This window comes from Schistosoma haematobium, chromosome 6 (assembly GCF_000699445.3).
Source record: "Schistosoma haematobium chromosome 6, whole genome shotgun sequence".
NCBI lineage: Eukaryota > Metazoa > Platyhelminthes > Trematoda > Strigeidida > Schistosomatidae > Schistosoma > Schistosoma haematobium.
The window spans coordinates 2,966,274-2,992,170 of record NC_067201.1 but is presented as its reverse complement, the minus strand read 5'-3'; the positions used below and the strand labels follow the sequence as shown (position 1 = coordinate 2,992,170).

General features: G+C 34.3%; 2 protein-coding genes across 4 annotated transcripts; one reads left to right on the top strand and one right to left on the bottom strand.

Annotated features, from left to right (window-relative positions):
* Positions 1 to 1,965: 1,965 nt before the first annotated feature.
* Positions 1,966 to 8,887, bottom strand: HSDL1_12 (Inactive hydroxysteroid dehydrogenase-like protein 1; the record flags this gene model as incomplete). Of its 3 annotated transcripts, none has more annotated exons than XM_035732797.2 (3): positions 1,966 to 2,799; positions 5,585 to 5,905; positions 8,858 to 8,887. In XM_035732797.2, 3 exons carry the CDS (start codon positions 8,885 to 8,887, stop codon positions 2,197 to 2,199), a joined length of 954 nt encoding a protein of 317 aa, XP_035585796.1. In that variant the 3' UTR covers positions 1,966 to 2,196. The 3 variants fall into 3 exon arrangements, with proteins under 3 accessions (XP_035585796.1, XP_051065276.1, XP_051065277.1); XM_051216684.1 differs by lacking the exon at positions 8,858 to 8,887 and adding an exon at positions 6,214 to 8,065; XM_051216685.1 differs by lacking the exon at positions 8,858 to 8,887 and adding an exon at positions 7,811 to 7,876.
* Positions 8,888 to 14,698: 5,811 nt separating this feature from the next.
* Positions 14,699 to 23,053, top strand: HSDL1_11 (Inactive hydroxysteroid dehydrogenase-like protein 1). The gene is made up of 3 exons (XM_035732798.2): positions 14,699 to 14,777; positions 16,574 to 16,894; positions 20,596 to 23,053. The coding sequence occupies exons 2-3, from the start codon at positions 16,574 to 16,576 to the stop codon at positions 21,196 to 21,198; spliced, it is 924 nt and encodes a 307-aa protein (XP_035585797.2). The 5' UTR covers positions 14,699 to 14,777; the 3' UTR covers positions 21,199 to 23,053.
* The last annotated feature ends 2,844 nt before the right edge of the window (positions 23,054 to 25,897 follow it).

Below are 25,897 nucleotides of genomic sequence, written 5' to 3'. Positions count from 1 at the left end.
TATCAGTGTAAGATCGAATTGGTAACAGAAATTTGACAAACTGCTTTAGTATTTCTTCCACCACCATGGAAAACCTGGAAGCTCTGGACGACCGTTTCGTCCTAGTATAGGACACCTCAGTAGTGCACATCCACTATCCTACTCTCAGGGCTCGAACTTAAGACCTTATGGGGTGGATGCGCAATGCTGAGGAGTTTCATACTAAGACGAAACGGTCGTTCAGTGCTTCCACTTTATCCATGGTGGTCCAGGTTTAGTTGAATTATGAATTCAACTAATAAATTACTACACTCTTCACATAACCCCTTTTCTTATACGGAAGTAAGTTTACTCTTATGCAAATTTTGTCTTTTGTGATAACAGTCATATACTTGAACACTTTCCAAAATACCATTGTACTTCCTAGTTCTTTATAGTAGATTAATTTATGAATAAAATATCTTTGAAGTAATGTTAAGGTTTAAAGGTGAGTGTTACTTTTAATGATAATGATATTAGAAATACTGTGTTTCTTGAATAGAACTCGCAAAATAATTCCTGCAGAAGATGATTTTTATCCAGTTCATTGTTGCTAATTCATACCAGAATTATGTTTTGTATAAAAACTACCATATAATTATAATGTTCCACTTTTATTAAGAATTTCATACAGTTCTGAGTAAAGCTGCTATTTGTATTATTAGTGTCAATAATAATACACAGAGTACAACACTATATGATGTTTAATCAAGTGCTTAAAAGTGTTCACGAACATAGAAGACGATGAAATTCACCTCGATAATCATTATGAGTTTTGATGATGGAGGAGCTAAAAAGCTTTTCTATATTATGAAAACAAAAATTTGAAAGGCATAATAATCAATACGACTTGTAATTGTGAACTATATCCCGCTAGACACCTAAATGAAAACCAGTGAAAACTGGTACGTTATATGACACTTCTCAATAATGTGTATACATGATAGATAGAATCAAGGATATTTAAATCTTTTGTTAAACAACTAATAGTAAGATCATATTATTGCAGTTCAATAGCATACATTCTGTATGTCAATTGTCGTTCATCTGAATGATTTTCAGTTCATGAAAAGATGATTGAATATCATTCATCAATGTTCAACTTACTGAAGTGGTACTGAAGTAGTCCAATGAAAAGAATTAAACAAATTCAATTTAGTTAATGGAATAAACTTTTCTGGTTTATGTATATATGTAACCAGAAACAGGATGTACGGTGTGCACAACCTTCAATCTCTTAGTTATTTGAAATTTCTTTAAAATTAGTTGTAGTTTAAGTGGACTCCTTTCCCTCCATAAAAAGCAGATGACAATAGTTTCATTGTACATAACTTATAATCGTATATATCTTTTCTCTAGTTAATGTCAATGACAGCAAATGGTCTATTTTAGTTGCAGTTCTTGACATTTACAACAAGGAGAAACATTAACACTTATAAATTAGATTCATTTATGTTGCCTTAACTGATTGGTTATCCGGACTCAATAGCACTCACTAGATAGTGAGCTAGCGTTTTAATCAAAACAAACTTGACTCGAATCCCAGAGTAAACCCAACATTAGGGTCTAGCTCAAGAAATCTAAATAAGGAAGAAACAACTTCTTAGATTTAAATACTAGACAATGTTTGAGCTTAATGTTATGGTACTCTTGTATATGATTCTCAAGTCGTACAGTGGCGTAATTTCGTGGATTAGTCGAAGTTAGATATTAACACCATTGGATACCGGCTCAATGGTCCAGAAGTTAGGCATTCGAACCTCACGGGCGCCATCGTGGATGCGCACTGCTGAAGAGTCTCATATTGGAACGAAACGTCTGTGCTAGTGCTTTCACATTTTCCATGATGATCTAACTTCATTTGACTTATGAATTCAACTAAAAAATTACTAAAATCTCTACAAAATCCATCTATAACCTCTTTATAAATCATGAACATATAAATATTGATCGATTATCACACTTATTCTATAGAAAAATCAGCATTGATAAATTAGAATTAAAAAAATGAGATCATTATAGAAATTAATTATTGATTTCAAATGTATGATTAATATATAATGGAAACAACAAAAAAAAACTAAAGATTAAGAAAAATCAATCAAAATTTTGTGATATGAAACTATCGATTTTTCATGGTTATTCACCATGGCAACTAAAAATATACATTATAATATTTTATTGTTTTTTATGTTTATCAAACCATGATTTCATAAATAACATATAATATCTCCAAATTGAATTTGGTAATAAACTAGTGAAATATTCTTTAATTGCATGACCAATATAACCAAATGTTTCTTGTTCAACACCTAACATATCTAATGCACATTTCCCATAGTCTTTTGCATTTGGAACAAATAATGACATTTTACAATAACCATTCATTGCTGTAGATACAAACATTGGACAAACTGTTTGAATATGAATACGATGATCATAGTTCTCATTCGAAATGGATCTAGATAATTGATTCACAAATGATTTTGTTGCTGAATATAATGATAAAAATGGAAATGCTCTATAACCAGAATGTGATCCAATATTAATGATAGCCATACCAGTTGTTGATTGTTTTAACATTTTTGGTAATACTAAATGGGTCATCATAGCAATCGGTAAAGTATTACAAAAAACGATGTTTTTAATAAAATCTATAGTTATATAGTCTGCTGTTGCGTAATAGTCTAATTTAGGAACACCCATACCAACATTATTGACTAAACAAGCAATTGATGATAATTGATCTATAGCTTCTTGTATTCTTTGATAGACATCAGTCTGTGATAAAGAAAAGAACAAAACGTGAATTAATGAATATGGGATATAATAATTTCAGTTGGTTGAGATCATGAGTCATTTGAAGCTAGAGTTCTAGTGAGAAGCAGTGATCAGTGGAGTTCAACTGGGTCTGTTGTGAGATAGTAACTCATTGAAGATGATGGCGGATGTGTGGCTCAATTTCATGAATTAGTTAAAGTTAGACATTAACACTGTTGGATGCCGGCCAGCTCAGTGGTCTAAACGTTAATCGCTCGCGCGTGAGACCGATGTATCCTGAGTTTGAATCTCACGAGGCGGGATCGTGGATGCGCACTGATGAGGAATCCGACAATAGGACGAAACTGTCGTTCAGTGCTTTTAGGGTTTTCCATGGTGGTCTAGTTTCAATTGACTCATGATCTCAACCAATGAAATTACTATAATATCCAAAAAAACCCGTTCTGATATAAAACAATTTTTAGTTTGAAATTAGCTTAAAGAGACAATCACTTAGAATAGGGAGTAATAGACAAGTGTTTTTCATTAGTATGCAACTATTTTATATCACTTCGCCTACAAGCTAGATAGGATTCTTGTTCATATAGAAAACATAAAGGACAAATTTAGGAACAAATACATATGGAAACTTATTTACAAGGTAAACTGTATAGATCCTGAGAAGTAATACAGCAGACAAAGATGTACTTCATTGTACTATTAGTAATACATATGCTAATCAATTTGAGAAACTATGAAATTGATCTAAAAAAAGATCCCATAAAACTCTAAGATCTCGTTCTAAACGTGATATAATTCTATCAATGAGTTTAATTCTAATCCATTAAACAAACTCTCTAATCTTTTATGAATTTGCAATCAATACTTCTTTGATTACAGTCCATTAACCAAATCATAATTTCATGATTATACTAAATGATTTCAAAAAAAAAAAAATTATCAGCTACATATTACTGATAGACTTTGAGTAAAATTTAACAAACGGAATATACTCATTGAGACATTAAATAAGAAAGATTAGTTTAGTGAAGTGTTGTATTTTCGGTGAATTCATTTTCAAAGTCGTACAATCGTAAATGAATATATACTTATGTTTTATTTTCTTAGGATGATAATAAACTTCTGTTAGACATGGTAACAGTGAGGTAAAATAAAGAAAGATAGGGCTATTGTTTCGTCAATGCAAAGAAAACGTAGAGTCTGTCTTGATTGAGTAACCTGTGTTCACAAGGTGTTCGATTATTGAACTTCTTATTGAACCATTTCGTCGTCTTCGTAGCCACGCCGGATAATGTTCCTGAATTCTTTTGGATAAAGTACCCATCGAACGACCTATATACATAGCTCTACATGAGCAAGTAGATTGGTAAATGCGATAATTTATCTTTAAGATTATTAGTAAGCAATGATCGGCTGAACAATACTATTCTGAATGTTGCTGCAAAGAATGAACTCTTCGCTGAACTAATCTTTCTTATTTAAAATTTAACAATCTCATTCCATGATATTATAGATTATGCTTTTTGTATTATACCCGAGATATATACATCTATCATGTTTTGAGATACAAAAGAACTATTATTATAAATCCCAATTAATCAATCAACCACCACTGAATTAATTACATCTATGAATCCGGTATTCATCTTGTTGTGCTAATGAGGTAAGGCTACTTGGACCGATGCATATATATGCCTAGCCCTACGATGTAACTGACTGACTGACTGACTGGTCAGTACTAAACTTTTTCTTAATATTCAAATAATCTTAATTCATCACTAATAATACTCTCAAATACCTATATTATCAATGCAATTTTGATGATATTTTCTTTATGGAATTCAGATATCAGTAGTTATTTTCCTTAAGCTATCATTAAAAAAAATTAAATATATAAGAGAAATTTGGCCGCCTGTTTGAATATCTAGAATACCTGTTCCAGTCATCTTGATATTTCAGCAAGTTATCTAACTTAAGAAGGGGCTTCTGTGGATATTATAGTGATTTTAATAGTTTAAATCATGAGTTTATTGAAGCTAGACCACTATGGAAAACCTGGGAACACTGAACAACCGTTTCGTCTTATTATGAGACTCTTCAGCAGTTCCCATCCACGATCTCGCCTCACGAAATTTGAACTCAGGACCTATCCGTCTTGCATGCGAGACCATGTTGGTCTAGCTTTAATTGACTAATGACCTCAACAAATAAAATCATCTAATTTTGTTTATTTTATACCTATTCATCGCATAACCTGTTCAGGTGCATTTCTGAAAAATGTACAATCTTTCGTTGTACAAGTTATAAAAGGCCCAATCAGATATATTGTGATTGCTGGCAGTATACAGCTAAAACAATATACATGAGCTAAATGTCGATTGATTGGACTACTAACTTCTACCTGACGATCACTGAATATTTATCATCAGGATCGATCAAGAAATAAGAAATAAAAAGTTTTTGAAATATTTTCTGCTGACCATTCTATTTTGTACCAAAAATATAATATTGAATGAAGTAGTTATAATCATAACACAACCTACGGAAAGGTATATACATAGTCGTTTAGATTCTCAGTACAATTGAATAGTCATTGATTTAAATGTCGATTTCGAAAGATCATACAGTATCTAAATAAAGACTACCATAACAATCTTATAATTAATTAGAATCTTAACCTATATATACCGTCATTTAGACGTGATATGTAGGTAAACACTCTCAATGTCAGTCTAACGTCGCTCAAAGGTGGTCCATAAGTTATAATCTCACTATACTGGCTTACCTTTGTAAAATCAGCTGTTACTATTCTTGTCTCTACATGATAATTACGTTCAATCTCATTAGCAACATTCAAAAGTTTCTCTTCATTTCTACTAATCAACATAATTTTTAAACCATCATTAGCTAATTCTTCTGCATATACTTTACCAATTCCATCTGTTGCACCAGTGACAATTGCCCATTCACCAGCTTCTTTCAATAATTTCCTTTTAGAAAATAATCTCTTTCCAATTGTATAAATGAATATGATGTATAGAAGAGAGATGAGTTGTTTCATTAGAAATAAACCAATTATAACACGAATGAGATAGATCCAATCCATCTATAAAATGGAAAATTAGACAATTGATAACTTGAAGATGTTAACCTATTCAATGATTTAACTTAATATACATTTTCATTATGAACTGATATCAGTCAGAGACTGTAAAGTACTGAAAGCCTATAGTAGGTGCAATTGTAGCTTAGCTCTAAAGAATTATCATACGCACCAGAAGACTAAATGGTTGTGGACTCAACCACTTCTGAGGCGGGTTCATACAATCCAACATTCAAAAGAGTAGAGATGTTGATGATAATTAATTAAATTCCTCCTTATATTTGCAATAGACAAATATATTAACTACTTACCTACTTATGCCTCTTACTACCAATGGAACATAGGCCGCTGACCAGCATTCGCCAACCCATTCTGTCCTGAGTCTTACTTTCCAGTTCTGTCCTATTTTGTTCATTTTTCTCATGTCTCTCCATTTCTCGGTGTAATGTGTTCTTTGGTCTTCCTCTCTTACTTTGGCCTTGAGCATTCCATTTGGTGTCTTGCCTTGTGACGCAGTTGGGTGCCTCCCTCAATGTGCATCCTATCCACTTCCACCACTTCTTCCTGATTTCTTCCTCTGCTACAATCTGGTTTGTTCTCTCCTACAATAGATTGTTGCTGATAGTGTCTGTGACTGGTAAACGGATCCGAAGTATTTTGCATAGATAACTGTTAAAAAACACCTGTATCTTCTGGATTTTGGCTTTCGTAGTTCTCCAGGTTTCCACTCCATACAGTAGAATTGTTTTGACATTTGTATTGAAAATTCTGACTATGGTGTTAATTAACAATTGTTCTGAGTTCCAGATGTTCTTCAATTGTAGATACGCTATTCTTGCTTTTCCAACCCGCGCCTTCACATCTACATCAGGTCCACCATGTTCATCAATGATGCTGCCCAAATATCTGAAGGCTTTTACATCTTCCAAATCTTCTCCGTCAATTGTGATTCGGTTGGTGCATGCTGTGTTGGACCAGAGAATCTTGCCTTTCACTTTGTGTATGTTGAGACCTACTGCTGCTTAGCATGCTGCTTCACTGGTCTTCTTCTACTACATTTGTTTTTGCGTGTGCGACAGAAGAGCCAGATCATCTGCGAAGGTCGTCCAACTGCATCCTAGCTGTCCACTGTATCCAGTACTTCTCCCCCGCCCCCAGATGTTGGCGTCTTCATGATCCAGTCGATCACCAGCAGGTAGAGAATGGGTGAGAGTAAACAACCTTTTTTAACACCTATCTTTACTTCGAATGAGTCTGTGACCTGTCCCCTCATGCACGACTTTGCAGTTTAATCCATCATAGGAATTCCGTATGATATTGACTATCTTTTCGGGTACGCCGTAGTATCGAAGATGTTTCCATAGTGCTTTCCTGTCCATGCTGTCAAATACTTTGTCGTAGTCAATGAAGTTGATGTAGAGTAATGAATTCCATTCAATTGATTGTTCCACAATGATCTGTAGTGTTGAGATTTGGTCTGTACACTATCGATCCTTACGGAATCCATCCTGTTGGTCTCAAATTTGGGCGTCTACGGAGTCCTTCATTTTGTTTAACAATACCCTGTTGAAGACTTTTCCTGGTATTGAGAGAAGAGTGATGCCTTTATAGTTGTTACACTTGCTAAGATCGTCTTTCTTTGATGTCTTGATGAAGTGTCTTTCTTTCCAGTCTGTTGGTACTTGTTCTTCATTTCAAATCTTGTTGAAGATAATGTTGAGTATCTTTGCCATTACTTCTACATTTACTTTCAGTACTTCTACTAGAATGTTGTCTGATCCTCCTACTTTACCGCTCTTGATTTGTCCAATAGACATGAGACAATTATATAATTGTACAAAATCTATTTCTTATTACCCATTCAGTAATCCCAATATCTTGACAAATATTTATCATTCACATATTTACATTTAGCATACACTTTGAAGGAATTACAAAACTTTACTGCATAGTATCTCATTTAAACATTAGATTAATTAATTTTAACAACTTACTTGTTAATGATGAGTGAAAAACCAAAAAAAAAGAGAGAGAGAGAGAAACTAATATACTCGATCAATTCAATGTGATTATGTGCTAAATGATCCAATCAAATGTCAAGATGAATGATCAATGCAAATGATCAATGTCAATATATGTGTGTTTTAATGAAACTTGTGATTGAAATATTTGTTTTTCTTATTTAGCAACAAAATGTATTTTGTAATGAATGAAAGTGTATTTGACAGAAGTTCAGTTTTAAAAAATAAAAAAAAAAGATTTATGGATTGGATAATGATGTTCAATTTATCAATAGTTTACCATCGCTTTTCGTATGAAAATCGTTCAATCTATCAGGTTCGATGTGTGTTTGTTTTTCATTTTGGCAGCAACTTGGATAACTCTCTCGGTCTCTCACATTATACAAGCATTTCATGTACTTAGATAAATGGTTACTTTGGTAGTCAGAAAAGGTCTCGTGACTTCCGAAGGAATTCGGCATTCATCATGAGATGTCATAACTCTTCTCAATGAAGACCTTCCAACTTCCAGGACAAAGTTTAAATGGTTTAAATTATTTTGTCTGTTTCGTTTTTTTAAGCGGGTTAGTTTTCTACGGAGTGGGGTCGCTAACCCCATGCCCAACCCTCCTTCTTTTTGTGGGCTTTGGACTGGCAGTAGCCCCAGAGGAACCCCAGGTAGAGTTCGATAATCATTATCAGTCAAACTATATGAAATTGATAGATAAACAGTTGAGAATTATTGTAAGCATTTAAGTTTTACTAGGTGTTAATCACTGTACATTTAGAGGATTGTTAAATTCTCTAATTTTTGTTTGGAAGAGAAGTGAATGAGATTACTTGAAGGGATTATCAGTTCGTTTAATATGTAAGATACACCATTCTAATCAGTAGTGAACAGTTAACCCTCCATGTTATTGTTCATGCTTACCAAAAATGATGATTACTAACTTACTTTGTCAAATAACAGTTCTCTTGTTATCATTCATGAAGTCTTTAAACTAACGTACATTTGTGAATTATATAAAGTAACTACTCACAAATACTCATGATCTTATTCTATCATACTTTATTCCTAATCTTTGAATTCCAATGTCAATCAGCTCCTGATTGTCTGACTCATTCACATAACTTATTCGTGATCATCCAGTCAACTAAAAATGATAATCGACCGATTATATCTAATAGAGATTAGAAACAATGGGAACAGGAACTTGAATCAATATAGAATCATATCATTTCCTCAATTGTTAAAATATGAAATAGTCATAAAAACAATAAATAGAAAATATTCTTTACAATAACATCCATATGTTTACATATTTACAGTAACACGAAACATTCACACCATCAGGTAGGTTTGCGATTCAATAGTAGTATCAATCATGAATACTTCTAAAATTGTTTATAATTGATTAACTGCATATTCTAAGTCCTATCTTTTCATTTAATATGACGTGTACTACTGATAATGAATATATAAGTAGTTTGAATTCCTTTATAATCATTCCCAGTGGGTTTTTTTCTAGCAATTTTTGAATGATGTTATGAACCACATATTACATATTATATATTATCTTTCAGGACGATGAAAATGCATTCACAGTTTGAGTATATTAGAAGTCAATAACATATAAATAATTACTAATATAGATAATCCAATTAATTTAATTTGTAATAAGTTTAAGGGAATTGAAGAGAGATATTGATTATGAATACAGTGATCTTGAGTGCTGTGAGAGGTATGCGGGCGATTATCACTTCCGGGTGCCCACACCGTGGAAGAGTTCTCCTGGAGGTACCTGAAAAGGAAATTGGATTGGAGGTGGTCTTAGTGACCTGAGAGCGTGACCGCAGTGCCCAAGGGACAACTGCTTGAGGTCGGTCAAACACGATTTTTCTGTGAGTAATTTTTGTGTTAGCTTACCGACAGAGACGGATAAGACGAGGTGTGCATTTTTAGGGTCAAACTTTTCTAACCCCAACCTTCCTTGTGGGAAGGAAGAATCGCTGTCATGCTGGTTGTCTGAAAGAAATACCTTACTGCTGTCACACCTCTGTACAGTCAGCAGTACAACTTCGCCTTCGGACCTTGAGTTTGTTACTTTTAGTCTTACCGCTCTTCAACCGACCTGTCTGACATAGTAGGACCTTGTGGAATAATTGTTCCATCCAGTATAGCTCGTTTGTTTCATCACGATAGGTAAGCCCGACCACGACCTCAAGGTAGCAGCAACGATCGGGAGTAATGAGTTTAATTAGTGTTAGATAAGAAATGAAATATTGTGTGATTTTGTATTGTTTGAGTACAAATGAATGAATGTATTAATTTGGCTGTGATTAAATATGTGAAATTAAAAAGTCAACAGAGATACATAACCATTTTCAAAAGGTGATCATAGCAGCGAAGTCACATTGTGCAAAGCTCAACATAAGCTGTAACTAGCAAAGTGGAGTATACACAATTCAGAAACCTGGCGAATTTTTGGCTCAAGTTGTCACACTATACAAGTACATTGAGATGAAATTGTCAAGATAGTGGAAAGTATCAGGTATAAATCATGTGATACGAGAGGAAATAATGAATTTAGAGATTAAAACGAACTTTAAGTAATTTTGAAATTTAGGATCTAACGCACAATGGACCTTGTCTGAACATTGTCATTCGTCTCTCATCATCAATAAATATAGCATTATGAACCACAACAGAATAGTCAGCATTAACCAACATGGTTGGATCTATCAAAAAATCATTTCATGATAGTAACGTAGGCTACTGAATCAACAAATGTTTTCATTCAACGAAATGAAATGGTCCTGTAACTTCGTACTAAATATGCTCTATTTCTGATAGCGCCAAGAAATTACCAACTGTATTTATTATCAGTTAAACTCCTTTATAATCTATTAGATTACAATCTCAGTAAACCTTTAAACCGAGTTAGATTGAGAATTAGTTACCTAGACAAAATGAGAATGGACATGACACGTAGTTACTCATCACAACTCCCGCCATTTGCTAAAGTCTTCGTAGAGTGTTAGGTCTTTTACTTGATTAACGCCGAACACGATAAACAATTAAGGGTACTCAAATTCACAGAACTCCAACGGTCTTAAATCAGAAGACAGAAGAAACGGGATAAGTGATTATTAGGTAAGAGTCAAAAATGTACCAAAAATCATGGCTGTTCATAGATATCAGCATCAGCTATAACATCATTATAATTCAACTAATCCACAATGACAAAAGTCATGCGACTGTCCAACCGTAGCATGCAACGTTGATATTCTAAAAAAAGCACCATCAAGTTCTGATTGAGTGGCAACTCTTCTGCTCTTTAGAGCTTCTGGAAGCTCCATCGTGCTTCTCAAAAGCCGTCACGACATAGAGCAACCATATATCAGAAAAACCTTTTGATGACACTATTAAAAAGTCCAATACCAGGACGAAACGGCCATTCAGTATTCCCTAGTTTTCACTAGCTTCATAGCTAAGATAAGTTCATAAATCAAGCTATGAACATAAGAGAAAAATTGAGTAAAGTATACATAATCACACGGATCAATCAATATTTTTCAGCCTTAAATCATTCAGTTTTTCCTCAGGTAAACATATATATTATCAGAAGGAGGTTTTGTGAAGATATTAGTAATTTAATAGTTGGATTTATGGGCCAATTAAAGCTAGACCACAATGGAAAACCGTAAAACATTGGACTGCCGTTTCGTCTTAGCATGAGACTCATCAGCGATGCACATCTACGGTCCTGCCTCACGAGAAACTATCTGTCTCGCGCGCAAATGCTTAACCTGTAGACCACTGAGCCGGCATTCAACAATGTTAGTGTTTAACTTCAACATAAACAGTGTGTAACATTGATCAAAACTTGAATAGCTGTCAGTAGAAGGCTTTTTATTTTATTTTACTTAAACACATAATGATTGGTAGAAGGCAATCTCATGGTAGCCGGTGACTAATAATTGGTTCATACACCATTTGTTACCTCAGGATCCTGGAACGCATGTGCACCATTGGTTTGGAATCAGGGTTTTTCAACTCCCCTAGGTGGACTCTCCGTGTCCACCAACCCAGACAAAGCGTCGGCCATTCACTTTCCGTGCTCTCAACTTCGTAAACAATACCCACACAACGAGAAGGCAGTGAGTGAGACTTTCCTGGAAGTGTTTAAATACAAGTGGCCAGAAAACTAAGAAGATTAAATTGAAGAAAACAGAAATGAAAATAGAAAGGGATTGTAACTTGAAAAAAAATCATACAATATATAGGAGGGATAATTGAAGGATGGTTTGTAATTGAAGCATTTGATGTATAGTTCTCATATTTTACGAAGATATTCTATAGTCTGTATTGGAAAATACAATGGTTATCTCCATCTGACTTCTCGTTCATTACATATATATATCCATCTTTTATACTTTATTTTTAATCGTTTTGCTAAACTATTACATGTTACCTAAATCATAAATAAATTGATTATATGGAATCTCTCATTAAAACATTGGTGCTTTTCATAAGAGATTTATTTAATAAGATCTACTTTAAATAAGATGTCATTCACTTTACTTTGTCAGAGTCATTCAATAGAATATCGATCAGAAATATAACTATTTAGATTGTTTATCCAACATTTAAACAATCTTGAAAATGTTTCTGATTTGTGAGTAAGAATGATAATGACTGGCTTCATGAGGTATTTCGTGGAGTTCTCGTGAGAAGTAGTGATCAGTGGAGTTCAACCGAGTCTCTTGTGAGATAGTAACTCAATGAAGACAATGGTAGATATGTCGCTCAATTTCGTGAATTAGTTAAAGTTATAAATTAACAACGTTAGATGGCGGTCGGCTCAGTGGTCTAGTGGTTAAGTGTTCGCGTGCGAGACTGATAGTTCCCGGGTCCGAATCTCTCGAGGAGTGATCGTGAATACGAACTTCTGAGGAATCCTACAATAGGACGAAATGGTCGTTCAATGCTTCCAGGTTTTCCATGATGGTCTAGCTTCAACTGACTCATCATCTCAACTAATGAAATTGCTATAATATCCACCAAACCCCACTTTTGATAATAATGATTGTTTGTTCACTTAGTCAGACTTGTAGATAGTCTGACAAATGTTAGATGAGTTATATATTCTCCTATCCTTATTATTGATTGTTTATTGTTGTTGGATTTTGTCAGATCGTTGTAGGTTTCTAGTATGGAAATATATTTACGTTCCAGTCAGACTAATCACATGTTCTTGATCTGAGTTGTGTTGAAGTCCTGTAGAATAGACACTAGAAGGGAAGCTATTGTAGATATCCATCTAAGGTAGATGAAGTCTCATTTGTGTAGACGAAGAAAATCCGATCGTTATCAAATAGTTTCATATCAATTTGATTGATCAATGAACATTGGTTATTGACAAATCTAATAATTCAATAAATTATAAATCATTTAAAAAATACACCATTAAAAATGTGTAATCACCTTGTTCCGGTTAAATTGTGATACAGTAACGTGTATTGATTACGTAATCTATGTATTCATGATATACTTTGAATGAACTCTAAATATTATTATTACACAGTAGTAGGTATAATATTTTTACATTTTGTATCTTACAGTTCTGTACATGAATTTTTTCGTAAAATAAAAGATAGTACATGCAAAGATGGATAGTGGCTAGCATTAGATTCCAGGATGCGCTCCGCTTCGTCCTATTTGGAACTCGTCAGCTAGATGTTTCTGCACCTCAGAGTTGATTTTCACTCTGGTACTCTAACCCACTACTGTTCTCTTCATATGCCAACGCGTTATCCACTTAGCTACTGAGCTCTGATAGCTGAAACTAGGATTTTCCAACTATCCTAGGTAGATCCTCCATATCCATCAACTAGGTTAAGGCGCCGAACATTCGCTCTACATCCTCTCACTTTTGTAAACAACATTCTCACCGCGAGAAAGTAGTGAGAAGGCCTTCGCTGGAAGTGATTTCATCAAAACAGAACATTATGTATCAGATAGTGATCAAACAAAACTAAAAATAAATAAGTAACATCAATCGGTTCATTATCTCAATCAAAAACTGAATAATCTCCACAACCCTATACTGATAATTGCCATGTACTCATTAGTGGCTAGCTTCGTGAAACATTTCCCGGAGTTCTAGTGAGAAACCGTAACCAGTGGAGCTAATCTCTGTGGAGACAGGTATCTACCTCAGTACAATGAAAGATGGTGGAGTGATTTCGTGGATTAGTTGAGGTTAGACATTAACACCATTAGATGCTGACTTAATAGTCTAGAGGTTAAGCGTTTACGTGCGAGATTGAAGGCCCTGGGTTCGGATCCCGCGAGCGGGATCGTGGATGCGCACTGCTGAGAAGTCTCACAATAGGACGGAACGGCTGTCCATTGCTCTCAGGTTTTCAGTGATGATCAAACATCAATCAGTTCATGATCTCAATCAAAAACTTAATCATCTCCACAACCTTATACTGATAAAACTCAATAAAACGGATTAATTTCAGTCGATATTTCTTATCCACTTATTATCAATCATTATCTAATTAAGTCATATTAGATCTTATCAATTGTGCTTAATGAACAAATATATATATACACAAGTGAATTCAATGATAAATCGTGTCATTTATGCACATAATACTTCCATTCCTTCATTCATCATGGATATATACATCACGTTGATAATCAATGAATGATGCCAACAAATACAAGTTCATCTATTTGATTGATTATATTCAATCATTAATCATATGATTGAATATTACAATGCCAATACTCATTAATATGAATGAGAACGTGTCTACTAATGGAATATAAATTATTTATTACAAGAAGTTATTAATATTAAGTAAGTTATTCATAATGGTCAGTGTTATGGTAACAAAAAAACCTATTCAATATGATATGGAATTAGTATAATTATTATTGTATATAGTATAATAATACATTATTGAAAATGTGTACATGTACGAGTAGCAAAGGTTAGCGAATACAATTGGTATTTCTGATCCCACTTCTAGTCCTCCTCCACCTCCTCCTCCTCCACCTCCTCCTCCTTATAATCATCATCATCATCATCATCATCATCATCATCATCATCATCATCATCATCATCATCATCATCATCATCATCATCATCATCATCATCATCATCATCATCATCATCATCATCATCATCATCATCATCATCATCATCATCATCATCATCATCATCATCATCATCATCATCATCATCATCATCATCATCATCATCATCATCATCATCATCATCATCATCATCATCATCATCATCATCATCATCATCATCATCATCATCATCATCATCATCATCATCATCATCATCATCATCATCATCATCATCATCATCATCATCATCATCATCATCATCATCATCATCATCATCATCATCATCATCATCATCATCATCATCATCATCATCATCATCATCATCATCATCATCATCATCATCATCATCATCATCATCATCATCATCATCATCATCATCATCATCATCATCATCATCATCATCATCATCATCATCATCATCATCATCATCATCATCATCATCATCATCATCATCATCATCATCATCATCATCATCATCATCATCATCATCATCATCATCATCATCATCATCATCATCATCATCATCATCATCATCATCATCATCATCATCATCATCATCATCATCATCATCATCATCATCATCATCATCATCATCATCATCATCATCATCATCATCATCATCATCATCATCATCATCATCATCATCATCATCATCATCATCATCATCATCATCATCATCATCATCATCATCATCATCATCATCATCATCATCATCATCATCATCATCATCATCATCATCATCATCATCATCATCATCATCATCATCATCATCATCATCATCATCATCATCATCATCATCATCATCATCATCATCATCATCATCATCATCATCATCATCATCATCATCATCATCATCATCATCATCATCATCATCATCATCATCATCATCATCATCATCATCATCATCATCATCATCATCATCATCATCATCATCATCATCATCATCATCATCATCATCATCATCATCATCATCATCATCATCATCATCATCATCATCATCATCATCATCATCATCATCATCATCATCATCATCATCATCAGTTGAAGTGATGAGTAAATGATCGAAACGATTTCATGATTACCGTTATCACTAAGGAATTAAAAGTTATGGTGATGACATATACATGTATATATATATATAGGCTATGAAGAAGAAGATTTTGATGAGTTTTTGTTCTCTGAACTGGATGGTTTAAGTATGGAGCTTTCATCGTCCTTCTGAACGACATCATCAGTACAAACTTTTGCACCATATCAGAAGAAGAAGAAGAAGAATTGTTGTTTTATACTAGTTTGGTAATCTTTAACAATCTATATCTACTAATGACCAATATTTGATCAAATCAATAACAAGTTGAACGTTTGATGATGATGATCAAAAAACTGCTCTGTACTAACTCTTAGTTTAAATGGAAGAATTTCCATAAATTCCAAGATTTCTTTAATTTGCTTTTTACCTTCAACATGTTATTCTTTAGTATCTTCAAGTTATCAATTGTCTAATTTTCCATTTTATAGATGGATTGGATCTATCTCATTCGTGTTATAATTGGTTTATTTCTAATGAAACAACTCATCTCTCTTCTATACATCATATTCATTTATACAATTGGAAAGAGATTATTTTCTAAAAGGAAATTATTGAAAGAAGCTGGTGAATGGGCAATTGTCACTGGTGCAACAGATGGAATTGGTAAAGTATATGCAGAAGAATTAGCTAATGATGGTTTAAAAATTATGTTGATTAGTAGAAATGAAGAGAAACTTTTGAATGTTGCTAATGAGATTGAACGTAATTATCATGTAGAGACAAGAATAGTAACAGCTGATTTTACAAGTGTAAGTGTATATTTGTGTATAAATATACCTTTTAATCGATAGTTAGATTTTTGATTGAGATCATGAACCGATTGATGTTAGACCATCACAATTGAAAACCTGGAAGCACTGGACGGCCGTTTCGTCCTATTGTGGGACTCCTCAGCAGTGCGCATCCACGATCCCGCGAGCGGGATTCGAACCCAGGGCCTTCGGTCTCGCGCTCGAACGCTTAACCAACTGGACCACTGAGCCGGCACTGCTGAAGAGTCCCACAATAGGACGAAACGGCCGTCCAGTGCTCCCAGGTTTTCAATTGTGATGGTCTAACATCACTCGGTTCATGATCTCAATCAAAACTTAATTATCTCCACAACCCCTATACTAGTTAGTTAGATTGTAATTGTAAATGACATATTTGTTACTGGGCAGTGAGTAATCTAAGGTGTCATGTTTGTTACATCCTCTAGTATTGATGAAATTCCATAGATGATTTCATACTGTTGTCAATAGTTAAATTGATTCGAAATGACAAGCAATATGTTGAGATTTCTGGTCAATAAAGTATTTTTTTTAAAACTATCTCAGTCATTCAGGTGGTTAATTGTCATCTGAGTAGATCAGTGATGATAATGTACCAGATTGTAAAATTGGGTGAAATGTATTCAAATCCTTTTAAGTTCTCAGGTATTCTTTGTTGATAAGTACTAACTAATACAAACATAGATTTATGGTTTTCTATCAATCACCGCTTCTATGTAATTGACATTGAAAATCTTCAGGTTTATTGTTATAATTGCCAAGACATTTTTTATGGAAAATCGAATCATCATTGGTTGGAATAAGGTATCAGTCAGTCAGTCAGTCTGCAACAACATAGGACCAGGCACATACATGCATCGGTCCAAGTTGTCATACCTCATTAGTACAGCAAGATGAACACCGGATTCATAGCAGTAGTTAATGCAGTGGTGGTAATGTATAAAAAAAAGATTTCATAGTGCATGAAGAAAGAATTTGTTATATCCTAGTGAAGATTACATTACGAGTAACTTCTGAGACATATTAATTGGCTAATATTATCTATATATTCTTATGGTATGACTACCCAGTAACTAGATTGTGTATATCTATATTCCCCTTATTATTAGCTTCATTTTGACCCATAGATTATTATGATGCGATTTACCGTTCTTGAGTTATACCCAGTCAAGTCATTACAGTCTCTCACATTCACAGCCACTTTTTGGCTTTATTGTGTATGACTGTTATTTCCTATTTTATGGTGCGTTGCGGTCTGTTTGTTTGGTATATAAACCAAGTAGGTTTGAAATAAATGATTCACATAGTGGAAGCTATTGTTGGCGTTCTGGACTCAAGTGGACGGGTTAGGCGAGCAACGGATCAATAGGACGCTAGGCTGATCAAATCGAACGAACGTCATTGGTTTAGTACACTATAAGTGCGAATAAGTCGTATTTTGATTGGCGAATAAGTTACGGGATAACTAGCGGGCCATAAAAGCAAAACAGAATTAGTTAGAATAAGGTAAATACCTCATTCCAACTGGATAAAATTCTGCAAAATCGCTACTAAGATTAACGTGTGTTAAGATTATGCATATGGTTAAATCTTTCGAAGCGTCCAACCACTCAGCGCTTAAAATCGATATTCAAATTAACTATTTATCTAAAGAACGATTTGTCGGGGTGATCCGCCAAATTTCTCGCAAAAGACAAGCAAGCATCAGGAAACACTAAGAAGCGTTTCCTCCAATCAGCGTTCACTTGAAGTTTTAGCCAAAAATATCAAGGGGGCGAAACTTCACATGCAGATGTTCTGATTGGCTGATTGCTACACTGCTACTATGTTTAGTAGCATTCCGGAATCTTCTAGCAACCCAAGGGCATTTAAAATATTATAAAAACTCTTTATTTTCTGTTTTGAAATGAATTTTGGAGTAAAGTACTTCTCGCATACTTTGCGTATTCTCTCTGGTGTTCAGGTCGCTGTATAGTTCTAGCTTGGGGGTTAAAGAATAACTTAGGAGACGAATATAGCGTTCAATCCGCAAGACTTATCACGATTCGATTATTACGAAGTATAGGTAAACAAGTTGTGTAACTCATCTTGTTAGGTATTTGCAGCAATTAACTCGTTCATATATATGTATTAGAGTGAAACAGGCTTCTTATAATAATTGGATAGAGAATAATTACAATATACCATAACGTCAATGATAGCCAGTAGATGTACCTAAAGTCTATGATGACTATCAGCAGTCAAATGAAGACTAAGAGTACAAAAACACATGAATGATATTGCTTTTAAATAAAGATTCAAGGAATGCAAACAAACGGCAATAGCTGTTTCGGTAGATGAGAGAATGTATTTAAAGTAATAAATAGAGTGAGGTTTGTTATTTAATGTGAATGCCTTAAAACAAATCACACAGAAGCTCTGGAAGATATAAAAATATTTAAATATTTGGGCAGCATCACCGATGAACACGATGAATTTGATGTAGACATGAAGGCGAGGATTGGAAAAGCAAGAGCAGAATATCTCAAATTCAAAACAATTGACAACTGCCAACATCAAAGTCAGAATTTTCAATACAAATATGAAGACAGTTCTACTGTATCGGGCGGAAACTTAGAGAACTACGAAAGCCATCATTCAGAAGACACAAGCGTTTTTTAACAGTTATCTATGCAAAATACTTCGGATCCGTTTACCAGTCACAGACACTATCAGCAACAATCTACTGTAGAAGAGAAAAAACCAGATCCCAGAGAAGGAAGAAATCAGGAAGAAGCACTGGAAGTCGATAGGACAGAAATCGAGGAAAGCACACAACTGAATTACAAGGTAAGCCCTCATATGGAATCCTAAAGGCCAAAGTAGAAGAGAAAGATCAAAGAACACATTACACCGAGAAATGGAGACAGACGTGAGAAAAATGAACAAAAATTGAATAGAACTGGAAAGTAAGGCCTAAGACAGAATGGGTTGGAGAATGCTGGTCAGCGGCCTATGTTCCATTGGGAGTAACAGTTGTAAGTAAGTAAGCTAGAAACAAATAAACGTATGTGATACCATACGTTCAAAAGTTTTTCCAAATGCACTTGCTTACTGAATATCCACAAGTAGTATTAACAACACAATAAATTCATTTGAGTGAAAAGAGAATGAAAACAAAATCTAAACTAACTTGACATATAGGAAATGAGTTAAACCGTTATGTGATAATATGATTCAATGAAATTTTAACTAATCAGTCATTTGGACCCTGTTAAATAAATTAAACGTCATAAATTTCATTTAAAATATAAATGTCCCAGTTTCGATTCTTAGTGGGATTGTTAGTGTGCAGTCCGTAAAATGTCCTATCATTAATTGAGTGAAATGGAGCAGTTATAGATCAATCTAGTCCTTTAACAATATATGTTCACCATGAAAGTTTTATAGCTCTCATTTACATAATTGGCAGAAAATCGGATACATACAGCTAATATGCTGATGATGTCGTTGAGAAGAACAATGAAAGTTCCACGACCAAACCATTCAGCTCAAACAACAAAACTCCATGAAATACCCTCATATTTTTATGTTATATCTGTCCAGTTTTCTCTAAGTTCTAAATGAGAAAAAAAACTAAATCTTCTAAAACCTTCCATATATATTCATCCATTCACGTTTTGTTCTTTTCTTTATCACAGACTGATGTCTATCAAAGAATACAAGAAGCTATAGATCAATTATCATCAATTGCTTGTTTAGTCAATAATGTTGGTATGGGTGTTCCTAAATTAGACTATTACGCAACAGCAGACTATATAACTATAGATTTTATTAAAAACATCGTTTTTTGTAATACTTTACCGATTGCTATGATGACCCATTTAGTATTACCAAAAATGTTAAAACAATCAACAACTGGTATGGCTATCATTAATATTGGATCACATTCTGGTTATAGAGCATTTCCATTTTTATCATTATATTCAGCAACAAAATCATTTGTGAATCAATTATCTAGATCCATTTCGAATGAGAACTATGATCATCGTATTCATATTCAAACAGTTTGTCCAATGTTTGTATCTACAGCAATGAATGGTTATTGTAAAATGTCATTATTGATTCCTGATCCAAAAATTTATGTTCAACATGCATTAAATATGTTAGGTGTTGAACAGGAAATATTCGGTTATATAGGGCATGCTATTCAAGCTTATATAAATAGTTTTTTACCAAATTCATTTCTAAGATATTATATGTTATTCATAAGATGGTGGATTATTATGATAAAACATATTTAATTCGAATGGAAACGGACAATATTCTTAGATCTATATATATTACCATCATTGAATGAACTACTTCAATCAATTCAGTATTCATCTTGTTGTGATGATAAGGTGTAGTAAGTTGAACCAATGCCTGGTCCTGTGTTGTAGCTGACTGACTGATTGATTGATACTTATAACCTTATGTCTTTACTATTGCTATTATTATTATTATTATGATTAACATGACAACATTCAAGAAGACCTCTATTTACTTTGATATTCTTTCTTTTCACTTGTCATAATATAAATTTATCTTGTATACGTAAAACATCGGTTATAACTTGTGACCTGTGTGACCTATTCATGTATAATTTAACGATATCGTCAATTAGGGAGCAGTGAATTATCGATCGGATCAATGAAGGTCTTTCTTCCCATCTAGCCCTACCTGTTACAGTCTAGAACACAAATCTCAGTCTCCACGGTTTAAATCGTATATTTCAAACATACTGGGTTTATATACCAACCAAACAGACCATATCGTACCATAAAATAGGAAACAACATTTGTACAAGATTTAGTCAAATGTGCTTGTGAATGTGGGAGATTGTAATTGAAAGACTAGGCATAACTCAAGAATGTTAGACCGTATAATAATAGTTTATAAGTCAAAATAAAGCTTATAATGAGAGGAACACCAATACGCGTAGTTTAGTTACTTAACAATTATACAATACAAAATAGATGTATAGTACTAGTCTATAAATAGATCCCAACATACCACACTTTCAATGGGATAGGGAATAGCTTTTCTCTAGGCTATTCTAGATACCTCGTTACAGCAGTGCTCAATTATATAAATCATTGAGGTGTAATCTGATACTTAACTTTTCTGTTGAAATTTGCATTGATCCTCAGATATTGATTTGTGCTGACTACGATCATCAGTTTTAATCAATATTGGACAGTTTTTAAGTCATATATAAGACTTATTGGCGGGCATACTTAAATACAGATTAGTGATGTGATAAATAAAGAGAGAAGAAGAAAAGACATCATTATCTGGACATAATTTTAATCTATGCATGCTTAACCATCTTTTTGTGAGCTCGATAAGTCACTCTCTGCATATGCTGTTTCGAGGATAATGGAGTGTGAATCAGTTACCGGGCATGTTTCTGAAATGGAGAGTACTGGACCACTGGGAGGATCTTGAAGGACTGCTGTTTCGTTCGAAGTACGGCTTATCGAGGATCCATGGAGGTTGCAATCATTCTGTAGCTCAGTATGCAATTGAGAAATTAATCCATCCACTTCTGTCGCATCTCTAAAGCATGAGTGATTCAGCAGCTGCGTGCGTAATTAAACTAAGAACTCCAACTATCGCTCAAATAGCAGCTGTAATTGATCTCAAGGGAGATTCTTTTTTTGAATCAGCACTGGTAATGAAAATTACTGTATGAATAATGACCAATGTCGTTCAAGGACACTGATGAGAAATCTGGATGCTGATTACTCGAAATAATTAGAATGAATTTCGTCCAATTACAGGCTGACTTTGGATCGTAGTTTTTTTTATACCCCGTCGCCAACTGTTATGACTTGTGACCGCCGATTAGAGAGCAGTGAATTATCGACCGGATCAAGGACGCGTAAAGTAAGTGCGAACAGCCTAGAGCTCTGATTGGTCCTGCTTTCCGCCCAGCCCAGCCCAGCCAGTTAAGTCCAGAGCACCAATCCAAGCCTCTGTAATATGAATCATCTGTTTCAAACATACTTGATTTATATAGAAACCAAACAGACTACATCGTACCATAAAATAGGAAACAACATTTGTACAAGAATTAGCCAAATGTGGCTGTGAATGGGGGAGGTAGTAATTAATAGACAGGCCATAACTCAAGAATGGTAAATCGTATAGTAATAGTCTATGGGTCCAATTAAAGCTTATAATAAGAGCGACATGAATATGAACAGTTTAGTTACGTAACAATTATACAATACAAAATATACACATAGTACCGGTCCATAAATGGATCCCAAAAGTTACCATTCATTATACTTAACGGGATATAACACTATCATATTGTTTTCTTCTAAAAACCTTCTATTTTGAATAGTTAAACAAATCCCGAAATCTTCTAAGTTGTTATAATTAGAATAAGATGATCAACTAACAATGAAATGAATTTCATATATTGACTATTGAATAATAATTCAACATAGTATTCTTTTCTATATAACATAATCTATTGAATGAATGAAGTTAAATGAATTGAAGTGAATTCCTATTTTATTATCTTTATAATAGGGAACAATAAAAGAATTTCTGAAATAAATAGATTTCAATAACAAGTTTAGTTTGTTTTTATTTGGTAATTGTATTTCTTAAGCGATTTATTGCTACCAAATTCACTGGTATGGTCGAGAGTGGTGAGAGTCAGCTCTCTCTCTCTCTCTTAAAATGCCTTAACATGATCATGTGTATACACTTTTTGGGAAGTCCTATTCAATGCTTTCTCGCGATTTACGAAATTGAGAGGACAAAAAGCAAATGTAAAGCACTTTAACCGGGTTGGTGGACACGGGGAGTCCACGTAGAGGAGTTGGAAAACCCTGATTCCCAAACAATGGTGCACATGCGTTCCAGGATCCTGAGGTAACAAATGGTGTATGAACCTATTGTTAGCTAACGACTACCATGGGATTGTATCGCCTAACGTTATTCCACTGTTTTGTGGATCAGTCTTATAGGTCGAAGGCTCTGGGTGTAGCTCCCTAAAAAAAACCACATGTTTCTGTTTGAGTGTGTGGACATTATAGCAGCCTTCACATAAATAGAATGATTTATATGGCGCATATCTATTTGGTGCCTCCTTGTACCAATATCTATGTGTTAAAATAAATTTCAATCAAAAACTTAATCATCTCCACAACCCTATACTGATAATTGCCATGTACTCACTACTGACTAGCTTCGTGATACATTTCCCGGAGTTCTAATGAGAAAGGTAGAGACAGGTATCTACCTCAGTTGGATGGTGATGAACAAGATTTCTGCAGTATCATCACCTCTTTTATTACTGCAAATAATTCTTGTTGATGAGTACCAAGTGCTCACTCAGTCGTTTAGTCACATATCATTGTTAACAGAATGCAGAATTATAACAGATATGAAGTGTTGATCATACCTACTGAGTATGTTATCCTGTCAGATTGGATTTTAACTTATCGCCAATGTAAACGAATTTATTATGTCTGGACAAATCATTTGGACTTCCCTTGACCAGTCAGTCAGGTAAAAGCAATCATCCGTTAAACATATATCTCAGAGACTACAGATAGTGTGGATGGAACCTCTGATTCACACCCAATGAAACGATCTCCGTAAAATATGTTCGATAACTGTTCTTATTTGTTTTCCAAAAGACTCATATAAGAGTAGACATATTTTCAGTTAGAGTTTCTACATGCTTAAATATATGTAGATACTAAAATCATTTGTTAACCAAGATAAGTTATAAGTTAACGATTTCGATCGTTTGGACTTCAAAAAATCGTAAACATTTGTGATTTCTGAAGCTCATATTTTTTCTACTGTCTTCCATATTTTGTACTACTAACTATTAAAAAGTAGTTTGAGTGTACATAATCAATTCTATTGTCTTTTATTTAAACGTTTTATTTCATTCTTCAACGTATGGTTATAACTACGCCCTAGTTTCTCACTTTGGGAGCTCAACACTGTGATTACTTACGAATTTGAGATTCAAAATTATTTTCATCGATTGATGATATCCTTACCTGGCAAAACCGTAAGCTACTTTTATACGACATGAGGCTATTTATTTTTATTTATTTATTTCAACACATAAATATTGGTACAAACGGGCACCAAATGTATATGAGCCACACCATATTTGTGTGTGTGCGGGTTGTGATACTGCCCGGGTGCCCAGACCGAAGCAGGTGGTTTTCTTAAGGGGCCACACAACGAGCCTTTGACCTAAAGGTCTAACCCACAAGGCAGTGGAGCATCGTGAGGAGATGCAGTCCAATGGTAGCCAGTGACCAATGATTGGTTCATACGCCATTTGTTCACTCAGGATATTGGAGCACATGTGCGCCATTGATTTGGTTTGGGATCCGGTTAAAGCGCCGGACATTCGCTTTTCGTCCTCTCAATTTTGTAAACAACACCCGTGGTGCGAGAAGGCAGTGAGTAGGACTTCCCTGGCACAGGCTGTATACGCGTGGCCGTGTGAGAGCATTTTGAGAGGGAGGGCGGACCCACCCCGCTCTCGGCCATACCAGGGCATTTGGGGCCAGATTAGTCAAAAGGTCTACGATGTGCGTCAAGTTTTTATTTCATAACTGTTATCTTGAAAATGTATGAATACGTTTCATCTCTAACCATAGTCAAGAGAAAAAGGCTTATTCTAGCAGGGTTGTAGCCTTACCTCATAGTCAGTAACATCTAAATGAACTCTTGAAGGATAAATATTATGGCTTTGGTCAGACAATTGCATGCAACAGCACTGAATTGCTAGTTGGAACATTACGTTGCGCTTTTGATCTGGTTGTTTACTTTTGGTGGGTCTTTAAAATGTATAAATTAAATCTGAGCGATTTCATTTTGGAGCCACATCAATTGTAAGAATCTTTTCTACACTCGTTAATATATACGGTTCGTTAACTTCGTCCACTACAATACAGAAGAATCATAATA

Coding starts and splice junctions, on each gene's coding strand:
- HSDL1_11 (XM_035732798.2), top strand. CDS start 16,574: ATGGATTGGATCTATCTCATTCGTGTTATAATTGGTTTATTTCTAATG. Junction 16,895..20,595: donor TAACAGCTGATTTTACAAGT/GTAAGTGTATAT, acceptor TCTTTATCACAG/ACTGATGTCTATCAAAGAAT.